Source organism: Strigops habroptila, chromosome 7, assembly GCF_004027225.2.
Source record: "Strigops habroptila isolate Jane chromosome 7, bStrHab1.2.pri, whole genome shotgun sequence".
Classification (NCBI taxonomy): Eukaryota; Metazoa; Chordata; class Aves; order Psittaciformes; family Psittacidae; genus Strigops; species Strigops habroptila.
The window spans coordinates 45,665,339-45,678,806 of NC_044283.2; the positions used below are offsets into that span (position 1 = coordinate 45,665,339).

The 13,468-nt window shown below is 39.8% G+C and overlaps 1 protein-coding gene across 3 annotated transcripts in view; it reads right to left on the minus strand.

Moving 5' to 3' along the window:
* Positions 1-208: 208 nt before the first annotated feature.
* MND1 (meiotic nuclear divisions 1) overlaps positions 209-13,468 on the minus strand; it is a 43,387-nt gene continuing 30,127 nt past the window's right edge. For 2 of the 3 annotated variants that reach the window (XM_030491808.1, XM_030491805.1), the window contains exons 7-8: positions 2,173-2,217; positions 214-476 (exon numbers count right to left, since the gene is read on the minus strand). In XM_030491808.1, the coding sequence (XP_030347668.1) occupies positions 370-476; positions 2,173-2,217 (152 nt within the window). In that variant the 3' untranslated portion in view covers positions 214-369. Of the gene's footprint in view, positions 477-2,172; positions 2,218-13,468 lie in introns of all 3 variants that reach the window. The other variant, XM_030491806.1, reaches the window with a different exon arrangement.

Genomic DNA, 13,468 nt, shown 5'->3' on the forward strand with positions numbered 1-13,468 from the left:
CTGCTGTATCCACTCCAAAGTCTTCATCGTGTTCCAACATAAATCCCTGGAGCTTCTCACTCTTAGTACTACTCCTAGTTAAGCAAAGGAAAAGTAAAAACCAGTCTCAGGACTTTGTGTTAATTATTCCCTATAACCCCTGCCCATTCTTAGTCTGTCTCATGGAAGAAACCAAGAGATTTACTGTCCACAGAGTACTAGAAAAAACTGAAATGCAACAAAAGAATTTATCATTTTATTAACTTTAACAAAAACTGCAAATTATAAAGCAGTCAGCTGTTTGGAGAGGATTCAGATACACATTTAAATGCCAGCTGAGCATATTTAAACAAACTATGTACAACTGTGTCAGTCATCAACTGCTGAACGCTAATCAATGTAATCCAAATCTTCTGGGATTCCAAAACCTTTGTCAATTCTGCTCTCTTCAAATCCAAATTTACGTTTGGCCCAGGACTTTATTGAAAAGATATTATCTGTAAACAGAATGAAAAACATCCAGTTTTGAGTATTTAGGGAAGCATGAATTAGTCTTGGCTACAACCAAATCCTTCCATTTGCATTATCTCTGTGTAGATGAAACAAGTACATAATGGGGAATATCATTATTAAGTAGATTTAGAACAGAAAACGGGAGGCTTTTGTTAATGACATACTTTTACTCAGTACTAAGTAAAATATGTCTTCTTTTTTTGAAGGTTCCCTTAATCTTTCCTTGCTTCTTTCCTATGGGAAGACTGAAAGCCACAATTACAGTGTAAGCCTGCTATAGAGTGATGAGCTAAGTGTGAATATGCATAATAAGTGTTTTTTTATGCCCCTTTTCAACTAGACACCTGCTGTGTGACTGTCTACAAATGCGAAAATAAGATTCAAATTAACTACAAGGTCCTTTCTAGTCCTGCTTGCGCTTGTTCAGATAACATACATTTTTTTTGAAAGTTAAAAAGACAAAAAGTAGCTTAATTTTAGTCAGCACTTCTTTTTAGCATCGCATTACTATTATTTTAGCATATACATTCTTTTCAACATAATTTTTCACTGCAGTATTGATTGAAACTCACTACGTCATTCCTAACACCCATAAATTACAGCATTCCTTAAGACATGAAGTGTCCTCTGTGTCTACACACACCTTAGAAATATTTTCTTGTCTTCAGCCATCAGACATTTGGTTTTAAAACTGTCTCTTGAAAAGAAAAATATGCTGCAGCACAAAACCTAATTGTCTTATGAAACAGCAAAAGCACTTTCTGCGGGCTGAGGCATAGCTCCTTTACCTCTCTCAAGACCTTGAGAACAGCCTGTCATCAACAGCAGAAAGCCCTGACAACAGTACTCCCAGAAGTCATTTTCAAATACATAACTTTATTCCCCCATATGCGGTAAAAACCCCAGTGCAAATGAAGATATAAAGTAGTAATAGTCAAAAGACTATGACAATGAGATCGTACTGCACTTGGCATAAGCATTGAGAGCGAGCAGTCTATCAGTAGTAGATGAATTCTAACCAAAAAATTACAAATTATATTCTAAATAATTAAAAAAGACATACATATTGCTTGCTCTGCAAAATGGAAATATATAGCAATATAGCAAAGCTAAGCAACAGAAGATTGAGTTAAACTTCCATACAAATGTTACCACAGTAACCTTCCTAAAAACCATGCAGCATTTTTCCTGCTTGTCAAAGCTGACGAATTAGTATGAGAAATACCTACTTTATATTGGCATCCATCATATGATAGCAGCAATAAGGTTCCAGAAAACATTCTGCTCTTTAGAAACAGACAAAAACTCAAAACAGAAGAATTAAACTTCTGAATATCTGGACACAACCATTTCCAGTCTCTTTCTGTTAGTGTTTTCCTGATGTTAAGAGATTTTGACTCAACCAAGAAAATGAGCTGTAGGTCTTAACACGGTATGCGAGACTGCACCAGAAGAAGAAATCTATTATGTGATGTGAAGTACATTCAGTTAACTAAATGAGAAAATGTACTCTTTTTTCGAACCGTGATCATTTATAAGTAAATACATTCCTGCATGCTTTTGTAAGTGAGATCTATGCTGCTTCAAGTCCTAATCAAATTTAAAATTCACAATGAGTAGGTCTTTTACTGAAATTGCACTAGTCTGAAGCTGTGTTAAGCAATATAAAGGCATACCCACCAGTCCATCTATTAGCTGCCTCCTTGGCTACTTTGTTTGTTTGGCCTGAAATAGAGAAGAAAACCACAACAAAATATCATCCATCACACTAAAATCATACCACAGCTGCAAGGCACAGAGATCAGATTTTTGTTTTAGGGACCCACACAATATAAGGAAGTTATTCTACTGCTTCCAAACCCTTCTTCTATTTTACACTTTTAAGGTTCCAGCAAGCATGAAGCTAAGTTAAAGAAAACCAGGAGCAAAGGAACATAAAAGATACCATATGAACAAGTGTGAGGTTTTAAAGTGTATTTTAAAATAAAATAATCCTGGTTTGGTTTGCCTGAGGCCTTAATTGTCTGTACCAAAATTGGAACTAGATACATGGCCTGAAGACACTAGAGGCAACAGAGATGGAAAATATTTTACAATCCTCTCTATACATAAGTAACCCATCACATAGGTATGCATGACTCTACATAGATAAGGAAAAGAGTAACAGCCTATCACATTAACCCAAAAGTTTATCATATCGCTCTGGAAGGTTTCCTGGGCTTTTGAGAACAGCCTCAATGAAAAGAAGAGAAAGTAGTGTTCCTGGTTATTAAACTTGGCTTCCCTCCGTTACCACTGCTCCAGATCTAAATGCATAATAGTAAAATACCATTACTACAAATAGCTTTTATATAGTTTCCATGAGGCAAAACAGCATCAAGAAAAATTCCTCTTAGATCACCTTGCTCCCATTAAGGTAAGTACTGAAGCAAATCAAACAGGTTGGTTTGTAACGTGGGAATTTATCAGAATCATTATGGTTCTCACGCCTACACAGAGCTTAGTTATACCCACTTAGTCTTGTTAGTACTTGCATGATAATACTCATTTGAACGGTCAGCATAAAATCTGTCTCCAGGGGTACTGAGAAGGGAATATGTGATCAGCTATCCATTGTTATAAAGATTATACTTTAGGCAAAATGAAATTATGTTGAAAAATCATTTGCTAGCACACAGGAAGGTAAACAGTCATTATTCCACCCTTAATACTTCAGTAACTGATGTGAAAAAATAAAATGTAAATGGTGTAAAATACCATTTCAAAACCAGTGGAGCTTCTAGAAAAAGCCTACAATTACAGGCACAGCATGAAGAAGAGTGAAATAGATGGGCAAAAAAAAAAAAAAGGAGTGGGTAAAAAGACAGCATTTTTGCTTGCTTGCATGCATCAGAAATTCAAGTTATTCCCGCCTTGAGAGATACTCCTTATTTTCCTTTGCTGACTGCTTGTTGCCACCCCAAGTTGTTCAGTCCCATGACTGGCAGCACTGACAGCATACTGACAGCCAATGGCATGTTGGACAGAACTTTACCTAACGCTGCTGAAAGCAAGCCTGCAGAGTAAGGGCTTTCACTGGTCAAGATTTTACAAGTGTTAGCAATAACATTTCCCTCAGCATTTTTCTGAACTCCAAAGTAAAACTGTAAAGCTTTACCTGGCTCTAAGTGCTGAAGTTTGAAACGAAGCTATGGGGGAGATAGGATAGTATTAAACCCCGTGGATCCAGAGCTGCAAGGTGACAGCAGCCAGATGGTGGGTGAGCCAGCCTAGTCCATAGCATCCACCAGGTCTCAGCAGAAAGCTCTGCTTTGCTGGAAGCAGCTAACCAGCTGAGCTTCTGCATCACACAGCAGCTCTTAGCTCCTGCAGCTTTCAGCACATAGCCCTATACTTAAAGCCCAGTGACCAAATAGTATGGTGCATTAAAAAGAAAAATAATAGTGGCAGCATGGTGCATTGTCACCCTTTAAATGTTGCTTATGTGTGTTAAATCGTGTGTTAGGATGATGACCACGTTTCATGTGATCATGTGTTTTTAAAAATATGACTTTTTGTCTCTGTCAAAGAAAAGGCTGGGGTGATCAACAGATACAGGCTGAGCAACAGGGTGAGTAGAATGGCAGTGGCTGCTTATAACTGAGTTGTGGCTAGAAATGAAATAATGGTAGCAAGAGCAAGAAGCTATAATGGGAAAATCCTGCAGTGGGCAGTGCCTTCAATGACTTAAATAGCAGAGAAATAACAAAAAACAAACAAACAAAACAAAATAAACCCCTGAGGTAAAAGTTATAAAAATAAAAAGAACTATTTTAACCTTGTCATTCTTTCCATGCACCACCTGGGACTGATCACAGACTGGCAGCAAAGTGTCATGGTAGAAGTGTGGAAGGATCACAAGTGGAGGCAGTACTTCGGGATGGGGAAGGTGATGTTCAAACAATCTGGCTGAATATCAAAGAGGCTGCCTCAGAGACTGGTAACACGCATCCCCCACATTACTGTGCTGCCAGGGGGCTCAGAGCTGGGGAAATGAGGACTTACAAAGCCTCAGGCACACAACATCTCCAGGAAATGCATTCACAAGAGGCTGAGGCAAGTGTTTGCTGCTTGCTATTTCCCATTTACCCACACACCCATGTATATAATAGCACCATAGGGATGCAGGTATGGATTTATTCTGCCATGCTGATGGTTGCTTAGACCATCAGGCATATTGTATCAACAGCAATGCCAGCTAGCTTGGCAAGCTGCAAGACACACATTTTCTTCACATCCAGCCTGAGAAAGCTCATGCAAACAAGAGAGCTTGCACCATCTCCTGTCATCATGCAAGACGGTCACTGCCACTGCTGTATGGCACAGCACTCTGTTTAACCACTGATTCCTTCATTTAAATTTTCCCCTTACATTCCTGTTTCAATTTGTGGCAGGGGAAACACCCCATCCATCTCCAGAAACTCAGCTGTTGCCTCATAGCTATAGGTCAAGCATTTAGCTATCTGAAGGCAAGATTTAAGTTCCATTGGATCAGGCTCAACCCTTGCCTATGATTCTGCAGGATCTTGTCTGCCTGCTGTATCCAACACCATGCCTAAAAGAGGAAGGAGAGCCAGATATTGGTAGCTATGGATCTGCATCACCTGAAGGCACCAGCTACATCTGCATCATTGCCAGTATCTTCCAGAGGCACCTGACTCCACCACAAGAACTGACAGAAATTAAGGAATCTGCCCACAGACTACTTTCTGGAAGCCTTTCATAGCTGCTTGTTGGGACTTTCATTGGTGGCATCATCTGTAAGTGTCAGTGCATGGAGGGTGAGGGAAAGGAGGAGGAGTAAAACAGACATCCCCAGACACTCCTTCTTTATGTACTGGTGTAGCTCAAAGACATGCTGCTTCTGATTGCCTGTTCTCTAGCTCCTCGGCATCACACAGCCATTGGCCTCCTGGTTTTTAGACTGCATTGAACAAGTTTAAGATCTAAAGATGACAATAGCACAAGAACTTAAAAATGTATATACCAGAGAAGAATCGGGACACAAACTGTGTGAACTGTAAAAAGGAGAAACTCGGAGACAACACTGAGGGCAACTGGCTAATTGCCGAAACTAACGCAACCTTTGGGTCCTGGAGTCCTGCTGAGCCTCCTGCTGACCACAGCTGCTCTATCAGAGCTTGATTTTTGGCAGCTACTAAATAATGCTCCAGTACCGAAGCTGTGCAAGGCAATGAAAGGGTCAAATGTGCAGAAGAGGTGAGCAATACAGGAGGCAACATATGCTCCAGATGCTTCCAGATGTTTTCATTACCACTATTAGGCCCTAGTTACACTCTGCAGCTATACATCTGCACAAAAGCTGACAATATATACAATTGGTATCTGTAAGCAACAGAATAATCCATTTGTCCTGGACGTTATGTAGTTATTTCACCAATTTGTGTGATAACGCATCAGTAGACTTTCCTGCTCCCATGCCTGCAGGATACAAGTCATCCACATGGCTCAGGCACACACCTCTACCCTCCACTGGCTAATTTCAGGCACACTTGGCATTTTCAAAGCAGGAAAATAGAAGCTTGCATTTTCTCTCCAAAACTGAAAAAAAAGCAACCACCATGAGTACAGCAATGCAAGGCCCAGGAGCAACATGGCTTGCAACACTGGTGTGTTATGTTAGCAAAACACACCAGGAAACATGCTCTAAATGGGGAAAGGCTAAGGGTCAAAGAGTTAGAACTGACTGGTCTGCATGGAAGTCTGCCCTGAACCCCAGGTATCTCTGGAGCCTTGCAGGGAACTCAGTTCAGATTCTGGGAACTGAGCCATTTTCCTAAGCATCTGTGATTGTCCTTATCACAGGGACAATCCTCTGTACCCCCTTAGAGAAAAGCAAAGGTAGGGAAAGGAAGATCCAGCAGCAATGAATGTCTAAAAATAAAGTGAGGGAGCATTAGAAACACGCTTTTTAATGCAGGTGAGTGACATTCTACCAGTGACCTGCAGGGATTCGGGAGCAGATCAGGAGACAGAGCTGACAAAAGGGCATGTGGACAGCTGTAGGAGGTACAGTAAGAACCCGTCTGAAGCAAAGGGACATACCTAGTCAGGGACAAAGGCCAGCAGCACAAACCATTAACACTGCAATATTTCTGAACAAATCTGAATTGGCAATACATAAGGCTATGTTGTTTCTGATTTGATGCAGGAAGCCCTACAGTCATTCTCAGCATAATGCAGAACTACAGCATCCTCTTTCCTCTCTTCCTTGTTTCTTTCCCCCAGATTTGCTCACTGTCTTCCTGGAAGCAGGTGGTGATGGAAATTAAAGGTCTTATTTGCATTCCAAAATGGAAAGGCCAAAACCTGTTGAAGCCTCAAATATTTCCACAAGGGGAAGACCACTACATGCCTCATCAACATAATACATATATATATACTCCAGGAGACTAAGTTAGTCTTTCTATCAGACTTTGGACACTTCCATGGGTAAAAAACAATTATGGTAGCAACAACCACCATCATCTCCTCACAAACATTATCCAAACCTACTTTTAGGTTCTTTCTAAAAGATTTTTAAGTCCTGCACATATCATTAAAGGAATATTAAAGAAGCAGTCACTGAATAGTATTCAAAATCAGACTGTAAAGGTAACACATTCCAGCTCCAATAGCTATACGAATAAATAAATAAATAAATACATACATACATAAATCTCAACAGCCAGAACCTGCTCCACCAACCTACAGACATGGAAATTAACAAAGAGCTGTAGCTTGCTTTCTTCTCCTTGTTTCTACTCTGGCATTTTCAGAATGATTTTAAGGATTGTGGTAAGTAAACAAAGTTTTTAGGTTCAGGAACCTCTATTTCTACAGAATAACAAAACCTGGTTATATTTATAAAACTAGCACAGTTTGGTGCCAGTTTTGACCTACCACAGCTAATGCCACAAGAAAATTGTATGGATTTCCTCACTTCAAAGGCACATGACTGCAGAAGGAACTAGCACCTTTCCAAGGAGACAGTCACCCATCAACCTGTGGGAGTGTAAGCAGATACGCGCAAAATACAACTGCAGTCTTCAGCATGTGGGCAAGGGAGTACTTTTACAGTGTGAATTGCAAATCTTCTGCATGAAATGCAGAGAACAGCTGCAACTGTTCTCGGGGCCAGTGAGAAATATTAGCCCAAAGAGTCCCAATTTCTCTCATGAAACTGGTCAGGGTAAATTAATTGCATTAGTTGGATTTGAATTCCAGTAGTAATTCTTTATCCACTTAGACTGAATTTAAACATGAAAAATGGCAACTACTGTAAGAACAGTATGTGAACTTGAATCTCCAGTGACTCTGATTATCCACTGCCTTCTTCGGAGTTATGCACTCTCCTGCTCACAGGCTGCCTTCACTTTCCAGAAACATTGTTTACCTTGCTATCATCACACTATGGCACATTTGTGTTTCCCCACCTCTCTTGGAGAGGTGTCATTATAATACCCTGTGATGCAGTGTTTCCAGAATCTTTCTCATTAGTGAAAACGACCCACACAATTAAAGAACCCATCTCTAAAGGCCAGCGTAGAAGGTGAACATACAAATTATACACCTGTCATCCATAGAGAGTACAAAGGGTAATTGCCTAGTAACTCTTACTGACGTATTCATCCACAGCCTAACACCAGAGACACCGATCAAGAGACTGTAGCTTGCCTCTGGGGACTATTCATAGCAGCGATGTGATCAGTGGCTTATTTAAAGTCCATATTTGAGTATCCTTGAGACTAAGCAGTCTACAACAATGTCAACAGCATGGCTCGCAACATGGCAAGAACAGCTTTAGAAAAATGTTTGGTAACCAAGTATTAGGCGGAGATACCTCCACACTATATGCAATCTTTACCTTCCCACATGCTTCCCAAAAAGGTGTTTCCTCTTATAAGCAGAATAAAGAGCTCTTGTGCAGAAGAGTGATAGCACATCAGATTCTGTCAACTCCTTTGAATCCAAAATAACACATCATTCTTCCCCCATACTCCAGTATCCCACATAACACTTATCCCCATGATATTCATCAACAGGTCACAATGCTTCAGAATTCATTACTAGATTCAAATTAATGCATAAATATGATTTCTCATTTAAATGACATCACAAATTCAATAGAACTATTTATACTGACATTCATTTATACAGACTAATTCATAAAAAGGAGGAAGTTTCAGAACTACCAGAAAGTGTTGACAATTATGAATCTTACCTACTGATCTACAACTATTTTGAAAAGCACAGAACACAATAAAAGCCATTTGTGATAGAAAAATACTAAGAAAATTGACATATGAACGAATTAAATTAGTATTTCTGCTGCGACAGGTGTATGTGTCTATACACACATATATATTTGCTTGAAGATAAACCTGAGCGAATACATAACGTAGTGCCAGTCTTGCTACATGGTGAGACAAGGCAGTGCACAGGAAAGGTACTACTAACCTGATCCACATGCCAGGGAATATGCTTTTAAAGGGTCTGCAATCTTTGTTAGTGTGTTTGAAAAAAAGTGTCAAGTCACACCAGCAAAAGCTCCCTCTGTCCCATAAGAAAAGGTCACGCTGTCAAATTTCATCAGGATGTACGCAGTGTCTCTTTGAAAGAGCGTTCAACAGAATTTGTCAGAACTGCTACCAAAGATTCCTCTATACAAAAGACATGCTCCCGTACTTAATTTTAATATATTTATATACCCACAGAAAAAAGACCATTTACCTTTCAAGCATTCTACCTGAAAACCCATGCTGAAATCCTAGTTGCTTAGCTAAAATACATCTATTCTTACCCAAATAACAGAGGGAAGCAATGTGCTTATAAAAGGGAAACAAGCACACCAACTCTGATTCACGGCTGCCTAACTACGCTTTGTTTTTCTTTCAGTGGACAACTCCTTCCTCCCCACTTCATTTACTAATAAACTCCATACCCTCAGCACTGCCAAAGGAACTTGCAAACTTCTGTGCTGCTGAACTGCGTTTCACCAGGAGGGCTATCTCAGGGCACTATGGGTTTTGTCTAGTTCAGCATGTCACTGCTGCATGCCTCATGTGGCACAGAAGCTGCGGGTAAGAGTCTGGAAGGCATCACAGGAGGTCTTCCGGTCTCTGTACCCATGACTCAACGCATGTCCAACCTTACCTATGCTATTTCTAAGGTATTTGTAGCCTGTTTTTAAGGTTCCACTGTTAGGGCTTTTACAACTTTCCCAGCCAATCCAGTTCTGTGCCTAATTATCGCAACCATTAGGATAGTTTTTCATCTAACTTATTTTTCTCCTGCAATTTAAGGCTATTTCTTACTGCCGAGTTCTCTGAACCTGAGCAACAGGCTATACCTTTCCTTTTTTAAAGGAGATACAGATACGTGAAACCCACCAGAAGCAATTGTCTTTTGAGCCCTATTTTTATAAGTTTTTTTCCTAAAATGCAGTTGCTCAATGTCTGGTCTTTTTGCTGTACTCTGAATTCTCCCTAGTTAGTTATATACCTCTCAAGTATGATATCCAACACTGAGCAGTGTTACAGCTGAGGCCTCACTGAAGCCAACTTGAGTAGAAAGGGTTTTTTTCATACATCTCATTGCTGGTTATACTTCTGTTTCTGTATCTTAGTATGACGATTTTCCTTTTCACAAGAAGAATGTCTTAAAATCCACCTTTAAACTACTATAACATCTTTTCAAACCCTCCCCCCTTCACCAGTTGCTCCAGATCATTTGCATTACACAATATCCTTGAATGTGCATGCATCCTTGCACTTGCCACTACTGAATTTTACTCAGTGGTTTTTAGACTACCTTTGCAGTTTGCCGTGCTCATTTTGAAAACTCACCTTGTCCTTTGTCCATGCAGCCTCTCCTAGTTTTGCCATCTGCAAATGTAATAGAAGTATGTCTTCTATTCTATTATCCACCTCATTAATATAAATACTGAGCAGATGCACAGACCCTATTATAGAGCTTCATTGATTCTACCCCCTTTCTGATACTGAATTGTACAGAAGAATACACCTTGATACAATAACAGTTTTAGATTCGCACCAGTGCAGTTTCATCAGGATAGTATTCCCCTACTTTCCTTCACACAGTATCATCCAAAACTAGGCAAAACACCAAAGACAAACTTCTCCCAATCTACAAAGGTCTCTCACAGTGGCAAAGACAAAATCTGTGTTCTTCTAGGTGTTTCCAAATTGGTTTCCCTGATACCCTGCTCTTTTCAGTGAAACTAGCTCATAAGATGTTAAAGTGAGGAGGGAAAAAAGCACTGGAAGTACTCTGAAATATACCAATATGCCAAGATTAGTCTTGCAAACATACAACCTGTCCTGCAAAATGTCTGCAGGTAAATAGCACAGGACAACACATCAGTGTATATTCCCAACATAGATTCCTAACCTAGATAAACCCATAATGAAAACATAACTTACCATGCCATAACATATGGGAGATTTCCTAACATATGAGATTGGCAACACATTTCTCATTTAACTTAAAATAAAAGGTAACTTGCTAGAGTAGCCAGTTTATTTAAGCAGGGTGTTATATGTATAATAGCTAAAGATTTGATCTTCCAGCTGCCTCTGCGTGTTGAAGTAAAACCCCACTGATAAAAGACAACCTATTTTAAAATTTGTTCCTTTTTTTTTTTTACTTATCCAGATAAAATGCAGCTTCATTTTAAAGATAGTTGGCCCAAGTTGACACTCTCCTAGAAGATTAGCCTTGCTAGAATGTGTTTGAAGTATAAAAACACATGTATGCATGTGTCTAAATATTTATGACAGTTTTTCATTGCAGAGTAACCTCTTAGCTGGAGTCCAAACTTTAGGCCAAACAGAGACAGAAAAATTCTCTGAAATACAGAGAATTAAGGCCTTTTGCCAAAAGCCAAATGACCATGCTGAACTTCAGCCAAAAGCCCCTTATTTCACTTTAAGCTTTGTGCCTTCGGAATATATGTGCAGACACATCTCAAGCTGCATCATTCTATCCTGGTGCTCCTTTGCTCATTATTCTTGATGGCTGTTACAGCCTCCTTTCTTTCCAAGTGCCAGAAGCTGCTTACCCCTGTTTCTCAGTTCTTTCAAAATCTGTTTTCTACACAGTTCAACTAATTTCTGAGTTCAGGAAGTTGCCCTTTGAAGATGTGTCACCTGATGTGTTTCTAGGTGGTCAGAAGATCCCTGGTGGATCTTCAGGGGAACTACCGCAAGACAAACAACTCTGGGAGATGCATGACAAATTACTATAGACAATGGTTTGGGTTGGAAGCAATCTTAAAGATCACCCAGTTCCAACCCCCCTGCCATGGGCAGGGACACCTTCCACTAGAGCAGGTTGCTCAAAGCCCCATCCAACCTGGCCTTGAACATTTCCAGGGATGGGACAGCCACAGCTTCTCTGGGCAACCAGTTCCAGTGTCTCAACACCCTCATAGTGAAGAATACTTTCCTTAATATCTAATCTAAATCTCCCCTTTTTCAACATAAAACCATTCTGTCTTGTCCTGTCACTATATGTCCGTGTAAAAATCCTTCTCCAGATTTCTTGTAGGCCCCCTTTAGGTACTAGAAGCTGCTTTAAGGTCTCCCTGGAGCCTTCTCCTCTCCAGGCTGAAGAAACCCAGCTCTCTCAGCCTGTCTCCGTAGGAGAGGTGCTCCAGCCCTCTGATTATCTTTGTGGCCCTCCTCTGGACTTGCTTGAGCAGGTCCATACCTCTCTTATGTTGGGGAGCCCCACATGTATGAAAGCCTTCTGAAGAAAGTGGCATAAGACTCCATCAGACACTCTTTGGTGGAAAGAGATTTTAAAGACATCGTCAGAGTCTACCACAAGCCAACAATGCATACGCCATAAGTTCCTAACTCCAACTGACAACTTGTTCTTATCACTGGTGAACTGCAGCACAGGAATTAAGGGCAAAGGTGAGAACTCTTTAAAACTAGTTCTGTTGTGAAAGGTCCTTAAACCATCATGTTATGGCCTCCTGCAACCACAGCCAGGTTCTGCTCTGCAAATGTTTGCTCTGTCAAAGGACCAGCATTTTTAATAACTGAACTGCAAACAAGCCTCCCTTGATTTTGAAGACAGAAAGAAAATTGGAGAGGATTAAGATACAGGAGCAGAAATACTGCTTAAACTTGCAATTCCTTCTCACTTGCTATGATTACCAAAGGAGCTTGGAGCATTAGTGATCAAGTTTACATGTGTAATTCCATTCCTTAGTACCCTATTCCTTTTTCAACCTAACAGTTAAAATTTCTGTGTACTGTTACTATGTGTAACTATGATTATATACAAGTACATGTATAGATTTATTCCTAATTCTAAAAAGCATGTTTAGCTTTGATAAAGCGTTTTGCTTTGTCTTTTAATGTAGCTTTTGAACAGGTAATTTAATTTGCCAATCTTCCAACTGAATGATGAGCCATACAAAGAACAGTTTAGGCAGTGGAGGAATCATAAAAAAAAATCTCTCAGCTTGATGCAGTTAGTCAAGTAAATGTGTTTTTTTCTTACTGCTGCACTTCTATATACATTCTCATACTCCATGATGAAGGAGGAAAAAGGGAAAAAAATAGGGAGTGGGCTTTCTGGTTTTGTTTTTATTAGTAGCAGGTAGCCCACAAGTTATGTACATGAACATACATTGACTATTTCCTGCCATATCCTCATCCAGATCTTCAGGAGATGAATACATTAAATATACAATTCTCTATAAAGATGAGACTAAGTGGAAAAAAAAAAAAAGGAGTGCTTACTTTTATATCTAGTATTTTTCTGTGCACTTTAAAGCCAAGTGTCTGGTTCACTCCAAAGAAAGCTTAGTTTAACCCTCTAAGGCTAACATAAGTGTGGGTGGAGACACAAGTCTAACTTCAAAAGAATGACTAATTTCTAATTGCAGATCTCTGTTAAC